Genomic DNA, 21,316 nt, shown 5'->3' with positions numbered 1-21,316 from the left:
CTCCCATTTGTTTGGCAATGCCGTTTCTCTACTTTATGTCTACTCATGTGATAGAGACTCAATTCCCAACTAGAAGCTCATGTAAGAGTCCTAATCCAACATAGCCTTCAATTAACTTTTCCTTTGTTACTCTCCTAACATTAGTCTCCACATATATAAAACTTTGTATGATTGAAGTACTTGCATCCATGGCAAACAACCTACATTTTGTTTTAGCAATGAGCAATGAATCTACCAAGTTTTCCATTTCTAAACTCTTTAATGAAGCATCCATATTTATTGAATCTGGCTTGTAACCCTTGATCAGACTGAAGCCAAGTTTTTAGTGATGATAGGCGCATTCAAAATATCTTCAAGCTTATTCTACATCTCATCTCTAGACACCCTAGATAGATATATTTCTAGATCCAATCCACTCTCTCTTGCATATGTACAAAGTGAGACATTGATTGTCCAATCTACTACATAGTGTCATAAACGTATTGAATAATCTAATCTTAGTCTTTCCAAGGTTCAGTAAAATACGTGCAATGCATCTATGCATTGCTACAATTCCTCATGGTATCTTAGAGATTAGGATAACATCAATATATAATAGATACTTACATATTCCTAAGGTTGTTAAGGGATAACCTAGCTAAGCTATTAAGGATGGCCATTCCATATACACCCCCTAGAGCCAAGAGATAATCGCCATTGTGTTTGCACCATACAATGTATTAATTCTAGCTCTTTATACATGGGATCCTTACTGTTGAAGAGGCGTAACTAACTCTATGATTTACATACATTAAAGTCCCCAACTACTAAAATATCTCATATATCACACACATGTAGCTAACTAGGTGACTCATAAAGTGGATCTCAACTCTCCTCATAGCCTGTAAAATATAACTCCTTTCTATATAGAATAGCTACTCTTGACTCTCTAGGCTCTTTTCTTGGCCATACCCAAGTATAATAAGTCACCTCCCATTTATAACCTCCTATCTATAAAAGGTGGGCACATAGGGTCTAGTGTACATGTAGAGGTCTTCTGGAACATATCCACATATATCCTCATTACTCCATTACGATTCCACAATGTGAATCTCAAGCATCTCATAACTCACCCTCCATCATGGAAACCTCTTTAACGATGACATGACTATATCTTTTTAACTACCCACTTACTAACCTTGCAAACCTTCATAACTATGCCATATAGTGAAGTATCCCATAAAGCATCAATGAGTATGAGATACAAGCTTTTCACTCATAAATACTTGATGACCTATTATTACAATACTAAAATGATAGTGAAATATGAGCTATTTCAAGCTCAATTAATCCCAAAAGCATAACCATACCATCCGGGTACCAAAATAGCATCCCCGAAGCATTAAATATGCATTATGGAATTTATTGTTTACTGTCCAAACCAAAACTATTTTGTTCTATGTGAAATAGAAAAACCAAAACTACATAGAATCAACTCTATGAGTACTCGAATTCTATAGCTCTCGTCATGTTCTTCATTTCTAGCTATAGAACACCTAAATCCAATACGGTATGCTAGAGTTATGACCAAAATATGATAGTGCTGTCAAGTTGCCATAACTGTCCATGACTTCTACAACATGCTCTGTATCCACTCAAAATGGATAAAATGGTTGATCCTCAACTCAATAAGCACTCAACAAAGAAAGTATTTGTTTGAAGGCTTTTGACAGGTCTCATGATTGCTGATGTGCTGTGACATGTAAGATATTCCATAGCAAATATATCTTCTGCACATTTGATAAATCTACCACTATCTTTCCATTTCATGTTCAATGGCCCAAGAGGTATCAGGTTTATTTTTTCCAATATTATGGACTTCTTTGACATGTCAATGCACTATCATTTGTTCTTGGTTTTGGGGAAATTAGAAATGATCGTCAGTTCATAGCTAAAACATCCCTGTCCCTTCCAATTTTATGTTTTGGACTAGGGACTGTTGCTATGCCAAAGGGGTCCAATGGTCTCAAGTGGTCATGTTCTTCAAGAAGTAGCAACTCTATGTATGTAGACACCCATTCTACACCTGCTCACCTGTCATGATTTCTCTTTCTGATGTTAACCTTCTGGCTTCTTAGGTGGTTTTCTACACGTTTGAGCATTCACTGGTAGGCCAAAACGCTCTTTGCACATCATGATTCTCTTATATGTAATGTTTGTCGGAACAAGACTATTGCTTTGTAATAGCTCCTCTGCATGCTAATACTTAGTTTCAAGAACAAGTGCACAACGCACGTTGGGTTCTGCTTCTCCAAACATAACTTTTGTACAAAAGAGCATTGTCCATGACATAGAAGCTGTGAAAACACTTGGATACATCATGATGCCTCTTCCACAATAATAAGAGTCAAAATGCAAAATGATAGACTCAAACAAGCTGTGCTAGAATAACAACAATGTATAGCACATGCATTACATCAAAAGATGCCCACTAGGGTGCACACTCCAAAGACCGACGTCCATTGGGCAAAGTTAGGTTGAGATTACACCTCTGGCCAAAGAAATTGGGAGCAGAATCTGGGGACCTTTCATGGAAACATATTTGTCAACAACCCCAATCATTCATTAAAGCACGATGCCCATGTCTCAAACCAGAAGAGTTTCCTGCTATCGAGTACCATCATGAGAAAAGCCCCCAACAACAAACCCCCCCCCCCCCCCCCCCACACACACACACCCAAAAAAAGAAAAAGAAGAAGAAAAAAAAAACCCAACCACCTTGATAGCTCAACCAATGCTACAACTTTCTTTTCCATTAGACCCACACACCAAAATGTCCACAAAGAGGGGAGGCAGGGTGCCTCCCCTTCAAATATTAGCCATGAAACAAAGTAGGCGTCTCATAGGGACACCAAGGATAATCCGCGAGCCAAGCAGACGGCAGAGCTTGATCGCAATTGGGATCCCCTGTCAGGCCACCCACCAAGGAGGGTTCACCTGAGTGTTCTAGGGACAAGAGCCCCAATCACACAAACACTCCAACAGCTGCCATAACTTGATTAGTTGAAGTTTGCTAAAACTACATCTTGAAGATCATGAAAGTACAGACTCTGTATTTTCCCTTGAGGTCTTCCCCTAGAAGCATCCATGCAGAAATGAATAACTGACAGTTGTTGACTATAATTACATAGCATCAACTTCAGATTCTACTTAATGAGATTGCACCTGGACTGTATAAAATTGGTATATCTGAACTACAAACTCCACAATGCTGGAGGTGCGCCAAGATTCATATACATATTATATCTGGTGGTATCTATGCTAGCAGACAACAGCTCTTTATTTCTTTACCCCCCACAAGGCACAGATAAAATCGGTTTGGTTGGGGGGGGGGGGGGGGGGCGCGCGCAGGGTGGGCGGCGGCTACCATACAAGATTGTGAATGTAATTCTATGCACATGAATAAATACAGTACCTAACCATCACTTGCAATATCAGAATGGTTTGCCTCCTCAACGGACTTCCAGATGACACCCTCCAAGTGTCGACAGAAGGTCTTGTAGAACTGTAAAAATATGTGCAGAGTTAGGGCCAAGGAGTAGTTCTAAATTCTCAACATGAGTCAGTCAACTTCACGCATCACTAATAACACTTTACAAGTCATCCTGGCTTCAACATTAGGTTTCACCATACATACACAGGCAACACTATGAAGAAAGTCTCTCACTATAGACTCATTTATGGTGAAAAGCAATGGACCAAACACACAAAAACAGCACACATATTTGTAAAAAATTGGAGATAATAGTGTTTTAACACACCAAGCACACAGTTACTCCATGAGGATCACATTTCTCATGGTCTATTTGCTTGCCAAAAGAGCCTAGACATCATTCACCAAGTTCCTGCTGATGCAGAGATAGGGGATACTGCAAGACACCAGACAGGATTGAACTACTTTTTCCCCTTCTTAAACAGAAAGCACGTTTAGCCTGACCATATCGTATGGCCACATGCCAGGAACAGAAATGTAGGCCCATTTTCTTGAGCCATGATACATATAATAAATCTTACCTTGTGATATTCGAGTGTATCACCAGCTGCCTTCCGCACTTCCACAAGGTACAGAGAGGGAGCCACCTCAAAAACCTAGAAAAAATAAGTAACACTGAGCCCAAAACCCCACACACCCACCTCACGCCTAGAAAAGAGGCCAGGAAACCAAACAAGATACATACCTCCACAGCAACTGCAAGGTCGCCTGCCCTCCCTGTAAATGGTCCTTCCAACCGCATCTATTTGTCCAAAAGGAGAAAAAAACTACACAATTCAGAAAATGCCATACAGCAACAATCCGCATGGGGTACTACTTTCTATGAAGAATTGAACCACATTAAACTTGTAAAAATTTCCACAATTTAGTCACTGCCATGATTCCCAATATGTACTGTGGTTTTACTTACTCTATGAAATCAGACATGCCCATCTTACAGAAAAATAATGCATTACAACCAGCCCACCCCATGTTCAAATAGGCAAGTAATCTGAAAAGTTTGTCTCCAGGAGAGTTTCATTCAGGAAACAATGATGGTACGTGAAGAGTCACTTACAGAATGGCTAATTAGACACACATAATAAATGGAACATCAAGGATATACGACTAACTGTGTTCATTGTAAGGATGTTATAAGTTAGTTTTCTTAAGAAAGATCAGTTTATATAAGTTAGTTTTCCTAAGAAAGATCAGTTTATCTCCAAGAAAAAGTTCCTTCAAGAGACGTGATGGTACATGAAAAGTTGCTTAAAGAATGGTTAATTATACACAAAGAGCTTTCTATGAACATTTCTCATAAAGAGCAATGTTTCATATGGTGCTAGAATCATGCACCATGGAGGCAGAAAAAGGGATTTGAAATTGTGACCATAGACACATGTACTGTGAACTCCATATGCTGTTATGCTTAACTGGTTACTTCATTGCAGCCTACTACCACCAATGTGACCATAAATAGATGTACTGTGAGCTCCATATGCCGTTATGCTTAGCTGGTTACTTCATTGCAGCCTACTACCACCAATGTCATGCCCATTTTGTCTCTTCATTGGTGGGTTGTGTCCTAAGTGGGGGCCAAAAGAGCCCAGCAAGCCACTGACAGAAGAAAGGCTAGTCGCTAAGGACCTAAGTGCTCAATGATGATCATCACCTAAAAAAACTGACTGCTTTGTTCAAACACTCGAGCCACAACCCCAAAGGTAACATTTCTTCTTTTTCTTCTTGTGAAGAACACAACAATTTAATCTTTTTGTTTCATTCTTCAGCCATTCAAGAGGGGGCTCAAGAGAGGAAGCAGCAAGCAACAGAAAGGAAGGCAAAGTGATGAGGTATCCCTTCGATGTCAGCCCCTTCTTTTTCAAAGTTTTGCTATTTTCAGCCTGTAAATCCACCATGCATTGCTTAGAAGTGCCTGCATTTCAAAATATTTCTTCCTGACACGCTCCAGAGTAGAGGCAACTGCTGCTGCTGCCTTCGTGTGTACCCCAACTGCAATGACCTGATGCTACCCACATCAATGTGCAGTCTGCTTCTATACTGCATCAGAGGTCTTGACTCTCTATCTGCTGCATTTTCCTGCCTCAGATGCTAACACTACTTCCCATACTGATCGTGCTGCTGATCGCTGCCCTTAGAGCTGCCAACTGCTGCATTTTGCTGCAACGAGAACCTGGTGCCATCACTGCCACCAGTGACCAAACGCAGCCTGCCACATCAACCAGCAAACAACAATAGTGTTTTGGGCTATCTAGACCTGCCTTGAAGTTGATAGTGAAACCAGCCTTCCTCGGATAGGGTGGTAAAACCTGATCAAGCACTTAATTACAGCAATTAATAATTGAGCATAACCTGAAAGGCACACATTACCTTGACAATCTTGAACAATAACACCCTGTTGGCCCCAAAACTGGCACCCCTTTTGGTATTTCTTTGACTTCAATTGCCAATGGATCAATTACAAGCTGAGATTCTCCGATCTCCTTGGCTAATCCAAAAGCCCCTTGCTATACAAACAATCAACAAGCAATTTGGGCCATTGCCCCTTGATTTTCACCCAGGACTTACACAAATGGAACCACCAACAAGCCAAATGCTGCCCCAATTCACAATGGATGGCCTGGCATCTAAAATCCCTGACAATAAAACAAATTGCAGGTGCTGATTTCAATGTATGATGCCTTATCTTGTTGGCGCGGGTCCTAATGTGGCTGCTAAATCCTAATTTCTGCACAAAAATTTAGGGTTTACAGCATAGATCCCTCTGATGTCCACCAAATTTGATTGAGATCTGCTCATAATATCAGAGAAATGCTGAGATCTCTTAAGAAGGGGTTGAAGAAGATGAGATTTAATTCATTTTCAGAAATAAATAATCTTGAAAATTAATTTCAACCATTCTGACCTTGCTGCCCGAAATTAGATGTACCCATCCATAATCAAATTGGCTAGGCCATTTGCAACCTGGAGTTGTCCCCAGCCTCTATTGATGCTTAGACTGGCATTAATTAATTATATTAAATGCTAGTCTCTAATATCACCACTAACACTTATTAGCCATACAACTGTTCTAGGGTCAAAACTAACACCAACGGACCACCAAAACCCAATTGGCATAACTTATGACAACTTTTGTCTTTGACACCCACTATCTCCTCGGGGTTTTCAGCCTGTTACCATGAAATAACCGCCATGTGCATCACATGTGCTAAACAATCTTGAACATTTGAATAATATCTTAATCAAATGTTATCGACATGATTATAGTATTTCCAAATTTCACGTCCCCGTGATAGACCTCCCCCTTAAAATCCCTACAATCGTCCTCGATTGCATTGCATTGTGCCAAAGGAAAAGCATACTGCATTGGAATTTCCATAAGGCATCATAGTCACAACATTGGCCACTGTTGCCTAACCATGCCATATGCCCCAAACCTTACTGAAAATTTCTAGCCACCATAAACATCAGATAATACTAAGAAACAATCCATAACTATTGCTAGAAACCCATTGGATTGACACTTCCATGATGACCTTGCATTTGCATCCCTTGCCTTGTAGGTACCGACTATTTTTCTTCATTAGTATCTTTGGGAGCTTTAAGTGAAGGCTTTGGCATTACCTTCATGTACCTTGCTGTCCTGAAGGTATAGAAGATGACTTCTTCTTCTTGCCCTTGCTGTCCTTCTTCGGAATATTCAAAAATCGGATAAATTGAGGATCCTTTGCCAATTCAGGAAAGAGATTTGTTGCTATCCTCATCCGATTCTTAAACCGGTCATCAAATTCCTCTTCACTTTACTGGTCATCAGCATTATTATGCCTTGAAGGCCCTACATCTTGCCCAACAACAACATTTTCAGCTTGCTATCCATCATCTAAGCCTTGTCCAAGATCTAGCATTGCATTTCCTTCTTTTCCATGTGAATTCTATATTGAGAGACATGATCACTGCTTGATTCCATCTCACTGTATGAAGACATATTGCTGTAATTTCTCAGCTAAGAGCAAAAATCAGCACTAGCACAAAGCTTTCGCTTGCAATCAGGTGCCTCAGATCCACCAAATCAAAGGATTGAGTGGTATCCCAGCAATGGAACCATAAAACTAGCCTTCCTTCTCACATAGGGTGGTAAAACCTGATTAGCCACTTAATTACAAAAATTAATAATTCAGTATAAACTAAAATGCACACATTACCTTAACAATTTAGGACAATAGACACCCTGTTGATCCCAAAACTGGTGCTCCTTTTGGTATTTATTTAAATTTAATTGCCAATGGATCAATTACAAGCCAAGATTCTCTGATCTCCTTGGCTAATCCAAAAAACCCTTACTATACAAATAATTACCAAGCAATTTGGGCCGATTGCCCCTTGATTTTCAACCAAGACTTGCACAAATGGAACCACCAACTAGCCAAATGCTACTCCAATCCACAATGGATGGTCTGGTATCTTAAATCCCTGACAATACAATAAAGTGCAAGTGTTGATTTCAGTGTATGATGCCTTATCTTGTTGACACGGGTCCTGAGTTGCTTGCTAAACCCTAATTTTTGCAAAAATTTAGAGTTTAAAGCAGAGATCTCTTCTACTGCCCACCAAATCGATACTAGAGCATGGGTTGAGTAAATGGGTAGAGAAGCACCAACATCAGGCATGTGGACAGACAAGATTTAGGAGGGGATACTCCACTCTTGATCATATCCTCACACTCCAAGCCATCATCGAGGAGAAGTAGGGCATAGGGGAGGCAGGTATATTGCTACTCTGTGATTTTCGTAAGGCCTTTGACATAGTATCACATGCCAGGCTCGTGCAGAGTCTACAAGAGCTCCAGATCCCGATGGAGATGAGATGGGGGATCTTAGCACCATATGAGTCTGTTACAGGACGAGTACGTGCACCACGAGGGCTATCAGAGGAGATCACTGGCACCATTGGAGTGAAACAGGGATGTCCACTCTAACCTACTCTATTTGGCCTTTATATTGATGAGATATCACATCACATTGATAGACTTGGAGGGGAGGAAGCTTATCTGGGAGGGATATTGATACCCATATTATTGTATGCAAATGACATAGTCCTCATCTCCAGCACACTGGAGGGATTGCAAAGCCACTAAGATCCACTACAAGCCTTCTATCAAAACAGAGATCTCATAGTGAACCTTGGGAAAACCAAGGTTATGGTATTTAATACTTCTCCGTAGTGGATTCAGCAATCAATACCTCATTCGACATATCGACAGGAGATAGTGGAGGTGGTCCAAAGATATGTTTGCTTGGGGATTACATTTTCAAGGCCAAGATACACTTTGAGGAGGGCGATAGAGGATAGACTAACACGAGGTTATGCAGCTGTAGGATCAGATCTCGATGGAGAGCCATCGCACATGTATACAGTTTCAAAAGCCTCCGACGAAGCTTTGGCTCTTCGACACTTCAGCCACACCAACAATTTTGTATGGGACCCCCATATGGGGAACGAGCTTCTACCACATGAGGAGAGCCACACAGGATCAGCCATTACCCAACAGGGAGGAGATATATGAGGGATGGGAGTAGATGTAGAGACCCTTAGTACTGATGATTTCATGGATGATTCGGAGTAAGCCCTCTGTACCACATGAGATTATGAGAGCAAAGATTGGAGCACCATCCATGGTGGCAGAAAACCTCTTCCAAACAGTGACTTTCCTGCATAGGCTCTAGACCTTGCCGAGACAGAGATACTCCTGGCTCACACTAGAGTCGTCTAACAGCTAGCATTATGGGGGGATACAGATTAGAAAGTGCGGGAACAAAATCAAGCAGCCAATTGCAAAGGAAGACCATGCAAGAAGACTTTTGTGCTAATCACCATTACCTATGTCTAATAGACTGCTGAAAAGCCTGATCTTAGGAACAAATTTAAAATAGTCTTTGTTTGAGTGGTACTTTGGAACTCCAAACTTCATGAAAGTTTGCTTCCACCAAGTAGACAATTCTGAGTTCTGCAAGTTGGACTTGCACGATCTGGCGATGGTGCTATAAACATTCGCTGCAGTAATTTGGCACAATGCAACTAAAGGAAAATGAGGGCTGACCAGCTTGTGGTATGAGGTCCACTGCACACGTAGAGGCAGTGTACAATCTGTGATCCAAACTTATGCATGAAACATGTCCCTGAGCTTTCTAGGCCAAAAGCAAGGCATGCTCTGCATTAGATAACAAACAAAAACCATTTCCAAATATACCAGGAGCTTTAAAATGCCTCTTCAAAAAAAATGTGATTATTTTCACAATCAAATGCAGAAAAACAATAACTATCTCAACTCTATCATCCATTTCAGACAGATAACCTAAACTTCTGCTAAAATACTGGCTGTTTTCCATTTCAGACAGATAGCCTTCACTCTCTCAACTCTATCATCCATTTCAGACAGATAAACTTATGCTAACAGACTGGCTGTTTTCCAAAAAGTAAATTGTTGATGAGGTATTCTAAAGATCGCCCACTCACATAAGGCAACATGTTACTCCAATAAACTTCCATTGGTGTGGCTTTTAAGCATCAGTTTTTTGCAGTTTAAGTCACAGCTAATCAAGAAGGCTTGTTTGTACCTTATATCCACGTGTTTGGACATTTAAACCCATATTTTTTGCAGCAGCATCCATTCTAGCCATTATCTCTCTTGCTGGGCACTTTGAAATATATCGGGTTTGTCTTTTAACATGGTCCTAGACGGAGTAAGAAAACTGACTAGTCAGGCAATTAACAATTCACAGAAGGATTTTAATAGATCAATAGACACGAGATTTATAGAATCAGTTGACAAACCTGACGCCTATCAAATAAAGCTGAAAGATTGAGACCTTGAGAAAGAGTAATAAGCTCGAAAGCATTCATTGTGTATGGGCCGGTATCATGGAACTCCCTCTGGTCACTTACGTATCTCTCCTGAGATTCAAGTATCACATCATTCAAAAGCTGAATAAACACTTGAAAAGACTTCTACTGGAACTTATTCTTCTTCTGTCCTCTGTAAATCGCACATTAGGCCAACATCATATATTTTTGACTATCTGCAAAATCAAGTGCCCAACAAGAATATGGAAATGATCTTGAAAAGATATACACTTCCTTTTTTCACCTCTGAATCATCAAAAACGGCTTGAATGTCATCCAAATTAATGTCTTCCTCTTCATAAAGTCTTGTCGGAGAATAGTTTTTCCTGAACCATTCATCATTTCGAATCCCACTAATTTTGATTCGCTGCAAGATCAAGCTTTAGGCATCATTAAAACAACATACCATGTTTGGAGTACAAACCACGCTCTTAAACCAAGAAGCTTTTGGAGTACAAACCAAATGCTCTTAAACCAAGAAGCTTTTGAAGTGCAAACCAACATAGCATGTTTGGAGGACAAAACAAATGCTCTCAAACCAAGAAGCTTTGTACAGCAAATATACTGCATCTTGCAATAGATCAGTTGCTATCAGACAAAAAAAAAATTAATGTGCTATGCACATGATTGTAACAGAGTTTTGTTTTGATAGAAGATTACTTTGTGAGGATCTGGTTCCAGCATTTTGTATATGAGGGACTTTGCACCAGGTGAGAACCATGAAGGACAAGAAAATTCTGCCGCATTCACCTGCAAACCATCCAGCACAAGCAATTTAAGCCAAAAGAAAGTTCCACTTACAAGATCAGTTGTGTGTGGGGTGGTGGTTGTTGGTGGTGGTGGTGTTTTTTGGGGTCAGTTGGCAGCTTCTCAATGCAAACCATATCACAACTACGACATATTGCCATTTCCAAGGAGCCACATGCTCGTTATAAATAGGTTTATAAGAGTGATTCTCTCTTCAAGAAAGCTCCTAATAGCATTAAAAATAATGTACATGAGAAGAAATGGGAATAAAATCCTAATGATAAGAAATTTCTGTTAAACACATCTTAGGGATGATCATCATTTGAGAGCTAGAGATGGCTCAAAGGCAATGCCTATGGGACTGCCCCAAGGCCTAGGAGGTGTGGAGGAGAGCTTTCAAGATAGTTTCATGGTAAAAATAAGAAGACTATGCTAGTGACGTGGGGGGCAATAGCTAGGTCATGGACAAAGGCCGAGCATGTGGGTACAAGCATTTTCAGGGGACCCGCTCCTTTCTCATTGCTGGTCAAGCAAGATTCCCACGCCAAAAGTGGAGTGGACAAAGGGGCAGTGCCACAAATGGGTTGATTGCTAGCAATATTGCTTGGTTCATTTGGACTGCAAGGTGAAGGCAAACATTGATCTATAGAATAGTTCTTGTGCAAAGACTCCCTAGGAGCCAGACAAAGACTATCCATATCCTCTAGGGGAGACTGGAGAGACTGCACTTGACTCTGAGAGACTATCCATATCCTCTAGGGGAGACTGGAAAGACTATCCATATCCTCTAGGGGAGACTGGAGAGACTGCACTTGACTCTGAGAGGATGAGGGGGGGAGATGGTTTTATGTGCAACTCTGGCACCTTCTTCCACCCACTTAGAGTCACATATGATCTGGTATTACAACCCACCAGATTGGTTGTTCACCCAGTGATTGTGATGTACTTACTAGTCCCTTACAGAGTCTTTCTGGTACTTTGTATTTGACCTCAAGGATTCATTCTAAGGTGTGGGCATGGGCATGGAAACTTCAAGAGTAGGAGAGTAGGTCCCCTGAGAGACAAGGATAGCGCCTCTAAGAGGATGTTAGGAAAGTATTGTCACGTGTACTATGTCTCAACGCCTTCGAGAAACAAAGAATTAGTGCAGCTTATAGGCACATCAATTTCACAATGTTATATAGGGCTTTTGGATGCATCTATCAAAGCTTTCATTCAAGCTATTGGTTCATGATAGAGAATACTTTTGGCAGAGATTGTTTAAGCTAGCCATGGCTGCCTCAAAAATTCAACTTGTTTGGAGTGAATAAATGAAGAGCCTTTGACAAGAGATACCTAGGGTTTGGACAGCAGTCCTGTAAGAGAGAGGAAGTAAGATAATGAGGGTAAAATACCAGCTACACTAGCCAGTATAAAAGGTGTAAAGGACTTGATTTTTGGACCATCATTATTATAATGCAAGTCTCCTTCATCTCCTCTCTTTCTCAGCTTTCATGGCTGCCCTCTCTCTCCCTCAGTCTTTTCTCTCTCCTTTTCTAGTCTCTCTCCTCGTCACTCTCTTTCTCTCTTCCGCACTTCTTCTCTCTCTTGTGCAGTCTTCTCTCTCCTCTTGCTCCCTCTCCAATCCTCTCTTTGACAAGTGGTATCAGAGCTTCTTAGGTTCTTAATCCAATTAGTCATATTTTGTTTAGTTTTCCCTTTTCAGCCACACAAATCCAAGAACTTTAGGTACACAGGTATAGACATGGCAGCCAGCATTGAACCCCCAGTTAATCCCTGACTCTAAACCGAAACAGATGCTGTTGAAGATTATGCTGATGGTGAACCAAGTGAATCACTCAAGTTGGCATCTGGAAGGCCACCTCTAGAGATAGGCACTCTCTCCAAAAAAAAGGCCAAGAGAAGTGTCAACGAAAAGGAACCCAAACCACCAGAGTAAACGTTGCTCAGGTTTCTATGATGAAAAAATGACTTCAAGAGTAATACCAATGGAGCTAAAGCAGGTAGCTCTTGCATTTTTCGCAGCACATACTCACGAGCTGCACCTCCAGTATGCCGAGTCATAAAATTACCTATCCGTGGAGCCTGGTCTGCTGTGTCCATAACTCTGGTCTCTGGACTACAGACGAAATCACTATTTCTCATCCCTCCAATTGTAATATCAATCGCAAATTTCACACCATTCATAAGCTCTTAAAGCTGAAGCAAGTTCCCGTACTAGTGAGGCTGATGCGTGCAATAGACAAGTCCTCTGAAGAAGGCAGCCAAGGTTCATTGATAACAGCTAGATCAACATCACTATGCTGCAAACACAAGCCAGTGCAAAGGAACCAAATACCTCTACATCAGCTTCAGGCCACACCGTTTTGACACCTTTGCGAACACAATCTATGGCAGCCTTCACATGCCGCTGTGTTTCTGCTGAGGGCCTAGTCAACTGTGCAAAATTGAGTATGTCAAAATGCAAGGCCTCCACAAAACCAACTGTTATAGGTGGTGGTGGGCTGGCAGGCAATCTGGGTATAACTGATGGCATAAGCAGTATGGGAAAGTGGCCCCTCTGCATAATTGGCTGTAATCCATCCGGAAGCATCTGACCATTGTTTACCATATCATAGACCTCATCAGAATCCTCAACTCTGACACCAGCAGTCTGTGACTGAGCATATGTGATGTTTTCACTGTTTGGAGGAATGAAAACTTGGGATAATAAGGTTACCATATGATCCTGATCTGGCAATGAACCTTGTCCCTGCATACAGATGGGGACAAGAACCTGACTGATCTGAAGTTGTGGCTGGTTGTCAGGCAGAGACTGCTGTTTTTGGTACCTATTATCTTTGGGCCTATATGACTTGTCCTGACTAAAAGTCTTTGAATTTGGCCATCTTTCGGGTCTGGAAGATTTTTGTCCCTGCAGTGCCTGTGATATTGCACCTGCAGAATTATTAGCATTACTTGCCTCCTGTGTCACTTGTACATGTGAAGTTGCAACATGTGCTGTTGCTGTAGCTGCTGGAAAAGAGCTCCAAGACTGAGAGCTGGCAACAGAAGCTGATGGCCCACAAGTGATGTCCAATCAGCTGCAGTAGATTCAAGTGAAGGCGGTACAGATGCAGAAATGATGCTGAGAGATCTGGTCAAGCATGGGGTTACCATCCCTACCTACATATCTGGACTCTCCCTCTCTCAATATTGGCTTCTCCACAACAACAGGAGGTCGACATATTTGACCACCATATGATACAAACCGAGCAACATTGTTACCCAAAAAGTGCTGTGGAACAGGAGGAACGCTGCTGGAAGCACTGAGACTGTGTGGAATGGATATTTGTGATGTTCGCTGCTTCCAACTCCTGGATAAGGGATATTTGTGTTTTCTCCTTGGGAAACCATATAAGTAGTCTTGACCCTTCCCAATGCCTGCAACAGTGGCAACTGTGGGGGCTCTAGGAGCAGCATCCAAGACCCTGGATGGCGGTGGAGTTGTGGCAAGATAGTTGGCATTGGCAGCGCATCTGGAGCTCTTGTTCAGACATCTCATGAAGAACTTGAAAAGCTGACAATACCTCAATATGAGATATGTTGTTGCCTTCATGGACTGAACCACCATCCACAGAGCTGGAATCCATCACAGAAATAGGCACTCTTTGCATGCTGCTCCCAGAAAGAGAGAGAAGCTCTTTGAGTCGAGCAAGTAGCACAAGTGCCAGATTCATGTTATGGGCTACTAAAGCTTCAGCTAACCCAATAAGGAGACGAACAAGGCAAAAGTCATCATAGGTCATCTCTGGTTTTGACCCTTCATGCTGATAGTCAATAGAAGAATGTAGGTTTGACATCAGAGATATTTTGCCAATTTAAATCATGCACAGAGCCTGTGGGAAATCTTTGCATGCCAAGGATGGCATGCGTTTGTTGGAGAAATGGGGAGCAGAGGCGTTCCCTTTCAATGATGAGCAGATCGATGCTCTACATAAAGCTGCAAAGGAAAGATTGGAGAATCAGAATCTGCGAATCCTTTTAGTCCATGATGAACAGGATTATGTGATTGGAAAGAATGGAGAACAGGTCAAAATTGCAGATCTAGAAGGCAAAATTGTTGCATTGTACTTTTCGGCACATTGGTGCCCACCGTGTCAAAGATTCACACCAGTGTTGGCACCCATTTATAATCAGTTGAAGGAAAAGAACAAGGAATTTGGGGTTGTGTTTATCTCATCTGATGAAGACCAAGAATCTTTTCACAACTACTTCAATGACATGCCATGGCTTGCTGTGCCATACAGTGATTCGAAAACAAAAAAAGCACTTACTCAGTGGTTTGAAGTTGAAGGCATACCTACTCTGATAATATTGGATAAGCAAGGAAAGACTATGCACAGTGAGGGCATGGAGCTTCTTTACAAGTATGGAATTGAAGCATATCCTTTCACTGTGCAGGAACGCATCAATGCAAAAGCAAAAATCTTGCCAAAGAGATTGTCCCCATGCAGCATGAGCATCCCCTCAAATTAACTGAAAGTGCATATTGAAGGAGGGCTGTATTTTTGTGATGATTGTGGTGAACAGGGATTTGGATGGGTATACCATTGCAGGGATTGTGGTTTTGATTTGCATCCAGATTGTGTGACAAAGAGGATTTCATCAGAAATTGACAACCCCGCTCCACCTGAAGGTTCTGACAAAACGGGCATTGCTACATCTAAAATCGACCAATCCAATTCTCACACTAGATACATATGTGAAGATTCTGAAAGCAACTTGATTTTATTTTTTTTTACACGTAAAATGTGGCTGATTATATTACTCAAAAAAAACTGATTACAATGGAATTCTCATGCTCAACAAACTAGCTGGAGCTGGTGCAAGGTCATAAATACATCAGATTCTATTCGGAGGAAACTGACCTACTTGAGCATGGTTCGCCTCTCACTAGCCGGTCGAGCCCTGGTGGTTAACCAGGTCCTCCAGGCGACAGCCTGGTACATCACCTCATGTTGGTGCTTCTCCTCATCGTGCGTAGTGCAACTTCGCGCCTGGTGCGGAATTTCCTTTGGTCTAGGTCTGATGGCTCCAAGGATTCCAGGGCCAAGGTGGCGTGGGCGACCATCATACCACATAGGTCAAAGGGAGGGCTTGGGATCATAGACCTAGAGTATCAGAGTATGGCTCTCTTGGGAAAGCTAGTTGTCCACGGTCTCACACCAGGCGGGCAGACTTGGAAGGTCTTATTGCAGGAGGGCCTTTAGGATTGCAAACTGAGGCTTGGCAATGAGTGGTGGCCATCCCTGAGATGGATCTTCACGTCAGCCCAGATCACCTCCCCCAGATCACCTTTCCTTCGCAATCTACTCCCGTGTGGCAGGGCCTCCGTAAGGCCCTAATCCAGAGGCCCCCAGGTTGCCAGGAGGAAATAGACCGTCAGCCAGTGATCTGGAACCTCCAGGTCAAAGATCGGGAAGGGGCACACATAGATGAGTGCCCCCACATACAGTGGGCTGGGTGGGAGGCCGGCCCGGCTCGTACCATCAGGACATGGTGGGAGGTGTACAGGATGGTGGACGAGGAGGTGTTGCAGCGAGTATCAGGCTGCCAAAGAGGAGTGGAGTTGAGGAGAAGGGAGATAGACGCAACAATACCTCCAGAATGGCTTGCTCCCTCGATATGAGAGCTGATAGAGCCCGGGGAGGTATGGACAGCTAGGTTTTCACCAGCAGGCATCCCCCTTCAGGTGGCAGGTAGAGTGGGTGGCGCCCCGTAGGGGACTTTCTTCGCCGTTCAGGAGGGGGGACATCTGGCCCTTTACAGAGGGCAACAGGATGAGGGGATTGCCACCCTTTCGTGGAGGAGAATTCGGGTGGTGGGTCTTCAAGGGAAGACATGGCGCCTAGACCCCTATGTTTTTTGGAAGGAGCTCAGGGAGTGGCGCCTTTGGATCTAGGAGGGCAGACCATTTGATGAGCTGGAGTGGGATCCAAGAGAGTGGCTATGGCCGGCCTCTGCGGTCGCCAAAAAGCCACCCAGGTTCCTAGAGTACACTGCCAGGATTAGCAAACATGTACTGATGCAGGAGGATATGGACTGGGTGCCATCACGCAGCAGGCACTGGGCGGAGCACAGCATCATGGAGCCCTTTCGACGGACCTTCTGGCGCTGCCTATGGGATAGCTGGAGGCCAAGGAGGGTGTCGTACTTCCTATGGCTGGTGGCACATGGAGGTTTGGCGATGGGAAGTTGGCTTGCCCAGATGCAAGAGGGAGGCTGTAAGCGCTGCACCAGCAGCCTTTGGAAACCCCAAAGCACTGCCTTTGGTCATGTGAGGAGGCGCAACTCGTGTAGAGAGGAGCATGCCGTATCCTTTGACGTATAGCACCCAGCCTTGGGTATATCTCATGGGGAGCTTTCTATTGGCAGGCAGTCAGCCAAGGCCGTCACCTTTTGTATGAGGCCGGGATGCAGGATACGATATTCATGATCGAGGCAGGGTCGTGCGCAGTGGTCGGTCTGAAGGCTCTACCCATCCGCCAGGTACTGGAGCCCACAGCAAACCGCTCAAAGGTATGGGAGATCATAGGGAGCCTTACTGGATGGCATATATGGAAGGCGCGGTGCCAGGAGGTTTTCGGCGGAGAGAGACTTTCAGCACATGCAACTTTAGTAGAGCTCTAGACCTCCATCATCCACTCTCTCCGTGGCCGATGGGATCAGGTGCAGGGCTCATCCAGGGCTCGTCAGGAGCTTCGTGGTCACTTCATGCGTACCTGGGGCGGCCAGAGTCTGTTCTTTGTGATGTAGGCAGGCAGCCCCATTTGGCGATATACCCCCCCCCCCCCCCCCCAAATGGCTTCTTGCCCCCATCACCCCTAGACCGCCCTGAGAGGCTTGTATACATGATGTATTGGTGACTTTGCATCAGCTCCAGCTAGTCTCTTGAGCATGGGCACTCTATTGTAATCAGTTTTTTGAGTAATATAATCAGCCACATTTTACTTGCAAAAAAAAAAGTCATAAATACATCATGTGTATACGCCTCTCAAGGCGGTCTGGGGGGGATGGGGGCAAGAAGCCATAAGGGGCGCGGGGGGGGGGGGGCTGCCTGCCTGCATCATGAAGAACCGGTCCTAGCAAACCCAGGTGCGCATGAAGTGAAAACGGAGCTCCTGACGAGCTCGAGACTCGCCCTGCACCTGGTCCCATCGGCCACGGAGGGAGTGAATGATGGAGATCCAGAACTCTGCCAAAGTCACCTGTATACTGAAGGTCTCTCCCCGCCAAAAACCTCCTGACAGCGCACCTTCCAGATATGCCATCCAGTAAGACTCCCTATGATCTCCCGTACCTCAAAGAAGTCTATTGTGGGCTCCAGTACCTGGCGGATGGGTAGAGCCTCCAAGCCGACCACTGCGCACAACCCAGCCTCAATGATGAAGATCGTGTCCTGCATCCCGACCTCATACAAAAGGTGACGACCCTGGCTGACTACCTGCCAACAGAAAGCTCTCCACAAGATACATCCAAGGCTGGGTGCTAGACGGTGAAGAATGCGGCATGCTCCTCTCTACACGAGCTGTGCCGCATCACACGACCAAAGGCAGTGCTTTGGAGTTTCCAGAAACTACTGTGTGCACTGTTTACACCCTCCATCCTTCTGCATCTAGGCTAGCCAACTCCCTACCGCCAAGCCTCCATGTGCCAACAACCATAAAAAATACGATACCCTCCTCGGCCTCTAGCTGTCCCATAGACGGCACCAGAAAGTCCGACGAAAGGCTTCCGTGATGTATTTTATGGCCCCAATTTTCCACACGAAAAGCAATGTCCTGCAAAGTTGCCCCATTTCAAACGAAACTGTAAAGGATGCATGCCAGAGCAGTTAATATGTAACCAAGCAGGCCTTTTCCGAGCAGTGTCCCATAACATACACAGGCGGTTGCGATTCATGGCCCTTAGGCTGGGGGGGACCAAAACAGTGCCCACAACGGCCATGGCATCTTTTAACAGTGGCCAATAAACAGCCGGACAGTTTTCCATTTCAACCCACACAGGGCATTCACGTTGCAGCAGACGCTGAAAATCTGCCATTGGGCGCCATGGCACCACATGGACCAGGCGGTGATCCACGAACAATGGCAATTTAGACAGGAGAGTAGCACGGTGTGTCTCTGATTTCAACAGCACCTCAAAAAAACCCCGGGGGCCAACAAAGATCTCTTCAATGCATTCCCCTTGTAGCAGACTGTGCAACCACTGGCGAATACGGGAAAGCAATGGGATCCTACCAGTGAAGAAAAGTATCACAGCACGTTCATAAAACACTGAAAAGGAGCGCAAGACATGTTTCGGATCCACAGTGGCTTCCAAAACATCTTCCGTTTGCAGAGTCCGAAAAGACTTCCTGATTATGTTGAACATAATCACCCAGCAAAGTGTTGGCAAACTCCAGCAAGTGCTCCCAATCAACCTCCTGGGAGTCCACAGAATCAGAAGCAACCTGAGCATAGGAACGATCCTGGTGATCCATTGTCCCTGCCGAAGTATGCTTGGTGCGTTTGCCCGCTGGCTGGAGCTCAGGAGCAGGGGGCATCTCCTCTGTGCACGGAACCATGTCCTCTGGTTCCTCAGTGTCAGAATCCGGACCAAGCGCTGCCACCGTTTGGTCTATGAAAGCCAGATCCAGGCCAGCCATATTGTATCAGTACGTATGTCGGTCAGAGGCCGAGTGAAGAACTCGCGGGAGGCAAAGACACATAGGCCTCTTCCTCTCTCTCTCTCTCTGTCTCTCTCTCTCTCTCCCTCTTTTCTGTACAGAGGCGTTGTCCAGGGGCATACTCTGCAAGGACAGCTGATGAAAGCGGAGCTTTACCTGTCAGCCTCAGTCGCGGCCTGTCCCAAGAACCCGTATGGCAAGGCACAACCCTAACAGTGCAGGGGCAGAAGGCGAAACAAAGGCCTGGCAGTCGACGGCAGAGCGGGACAGTCGAGGGCGCAGGGCAGGGGTCGTCGTCAGCCGAAACCCTAACTGACAGGGCAAAGGGGCGAGAAGCAAGCGCAGAGGTCGCAACTCAGGCGGGTGAGGGATGCAGGCGATGGGCCGTCCGAACGCAGGGCAAGGGACTCAGCGGGCGTGGACAGGGCGTCAAGGGCAGGCGACGGGCCTGCAGGCGACGAGCAGAAGGCGTCTACAAGCGGCGATGATCAAACGACGACGACGTAAGGGCGGATGACAACGACGAGTCAGGCGATGACGATGCCCCCCCTCTCTCTCCTCTCTCTCTCTCTCTCTCTCTCTCTCTCTCTCTCTCTCTCTCTCTCTCTCTCTCTCTCTCTCTCTCTCTCTCTCCGTAAAAGGTAATTGTATTAATTACGAAAAAAAATACAAGTTTACTTGATTACAAGATACACGATGACACTAAGCCATCATGTGTAAAAGACCCCAATACTAAACTACAAAAGAGTTACAAAAGTCATGGCAAAGACGCAGAGGAAATTGCCATATGCCAGGGAAGTAAGTCCTCCCGAGGGAGTAAGCCAGAGTGCCGAAGGAGATCTATCTGCCAATGCAAGAGACCTTTAAGCCTCACAATATGTGCGGGGACATTAAAGGCCGAATCAAAAAGAAAGGCATTCCGAGTGGTCTAATTGTGCCAGCATCCCTAGTATCTAAGAAAATGAAACAAGATCTTCATATGTGGCTGTGCCGGTGTGCGGTATTTTGGTCGAACAAAAACCCAATCAAAAGGGCTTAGCGAGAAGCCAACCACTGCATGCCAGACCGCTAACTAGAGCGACCAGATATTCTTCGCGAGAGGGCACGAAATAAATCGATGACGGGCCGATTCCACAGTAGTGGTGCAAAAGAAACAATGGCCGTTAGAGATTCGATGCTTGGAGAGGGCTGAAGCAAGCGGAAGACCACCAATCATTACCCTCCAAAGAAAGACCTTGCATTTGAAAGGTGTCTTGTTCAACCAGCCCTCCATCACAGTTGTCTTCCACCATGACTGAGATTTCCGCAGTCCCCATACAGTATTAGCTTTAGTAACCAGCCATTGATGATCTTTAATCAGAAGATGATACACCTGGTTAGCTGAGGCCTTTTCCAAATTCAACCGACCCGCAAGGTCCCAGTCCTGCCAA

General features: G+C 44.4%; 1 protein-coding gene and 1 pseudogene across 1 annotated transcript in view; both read right to left on the bottom strand.

Moving 5' to 3' along the window:
• Window positions 1-3,025: 3,025 nt before the first annotated feature.
• Window positions 3,026-21,316, bottom strand: part of LOC148015470 (CBL-interacting serine/threonine-protein kinase 24-like) — a 71,227-nt gene continuing 52,936 nt past the window's right edge. The window contains exons 8-14 of the mRNA XM_087665236.1: window positions 11,090-11,179; window positions 10,674-10,796; window positions 10,361-10,480; window positions 10,144-10,260; window positions 4,218-4,274; window positions 4,054-4,128; window positions 3,026-3,544 (exon numbers count right to left, since the gene is read on the bottom strand). Of these exons, the coding sequence (XP_087521362.1) occupies window positions 3,455-3,544; window positions 4,054-4,128; window positions 4,218-4,274; window positions 10,144-10,260; window positions 10,361-10,480; window positions 10,674-10,796; window positions 11,090-11,179 (672 nt within the window). The 3' untranslated portion in view covers window positions 3,026-3,454. The remainder of the gene's footprint in view (window positions 3,545-4,053; window positions 4,129-4,217; window positions 4,275-10,143; window positions 10,261-10,360; window positions 10,481-10,673; window positions 10,797-11,089; window positions 11,180-21,316) is intronic.
• On the bottom strand, window positions 11,186-14,964 carry LOC148015471 (uncharacterized; annotated as a pseudogene).

The sequence above is a fragment of the Lygodium microphyllum genome, chromosome 24 (assembly GCF_053477565.2).
Source record: "Lygodium microphyllum isolate KBCC chromosome 24, Lygodium_microphyllum_v1.1.10, whole genome shotgun sequence".
Lineage (NCBI taxonomy): Eukaryota > Viridiplantae > Streptophyta > Polypodiopsida > Schizaeales > Lygodiaceae > Lygodium > Lygodium microphyllum.
The sequence above is the reverse complement of the archived record's forward strand: the minus strand, read 5'-3'. Positions and strand labels throughout refer to the sequence as shown.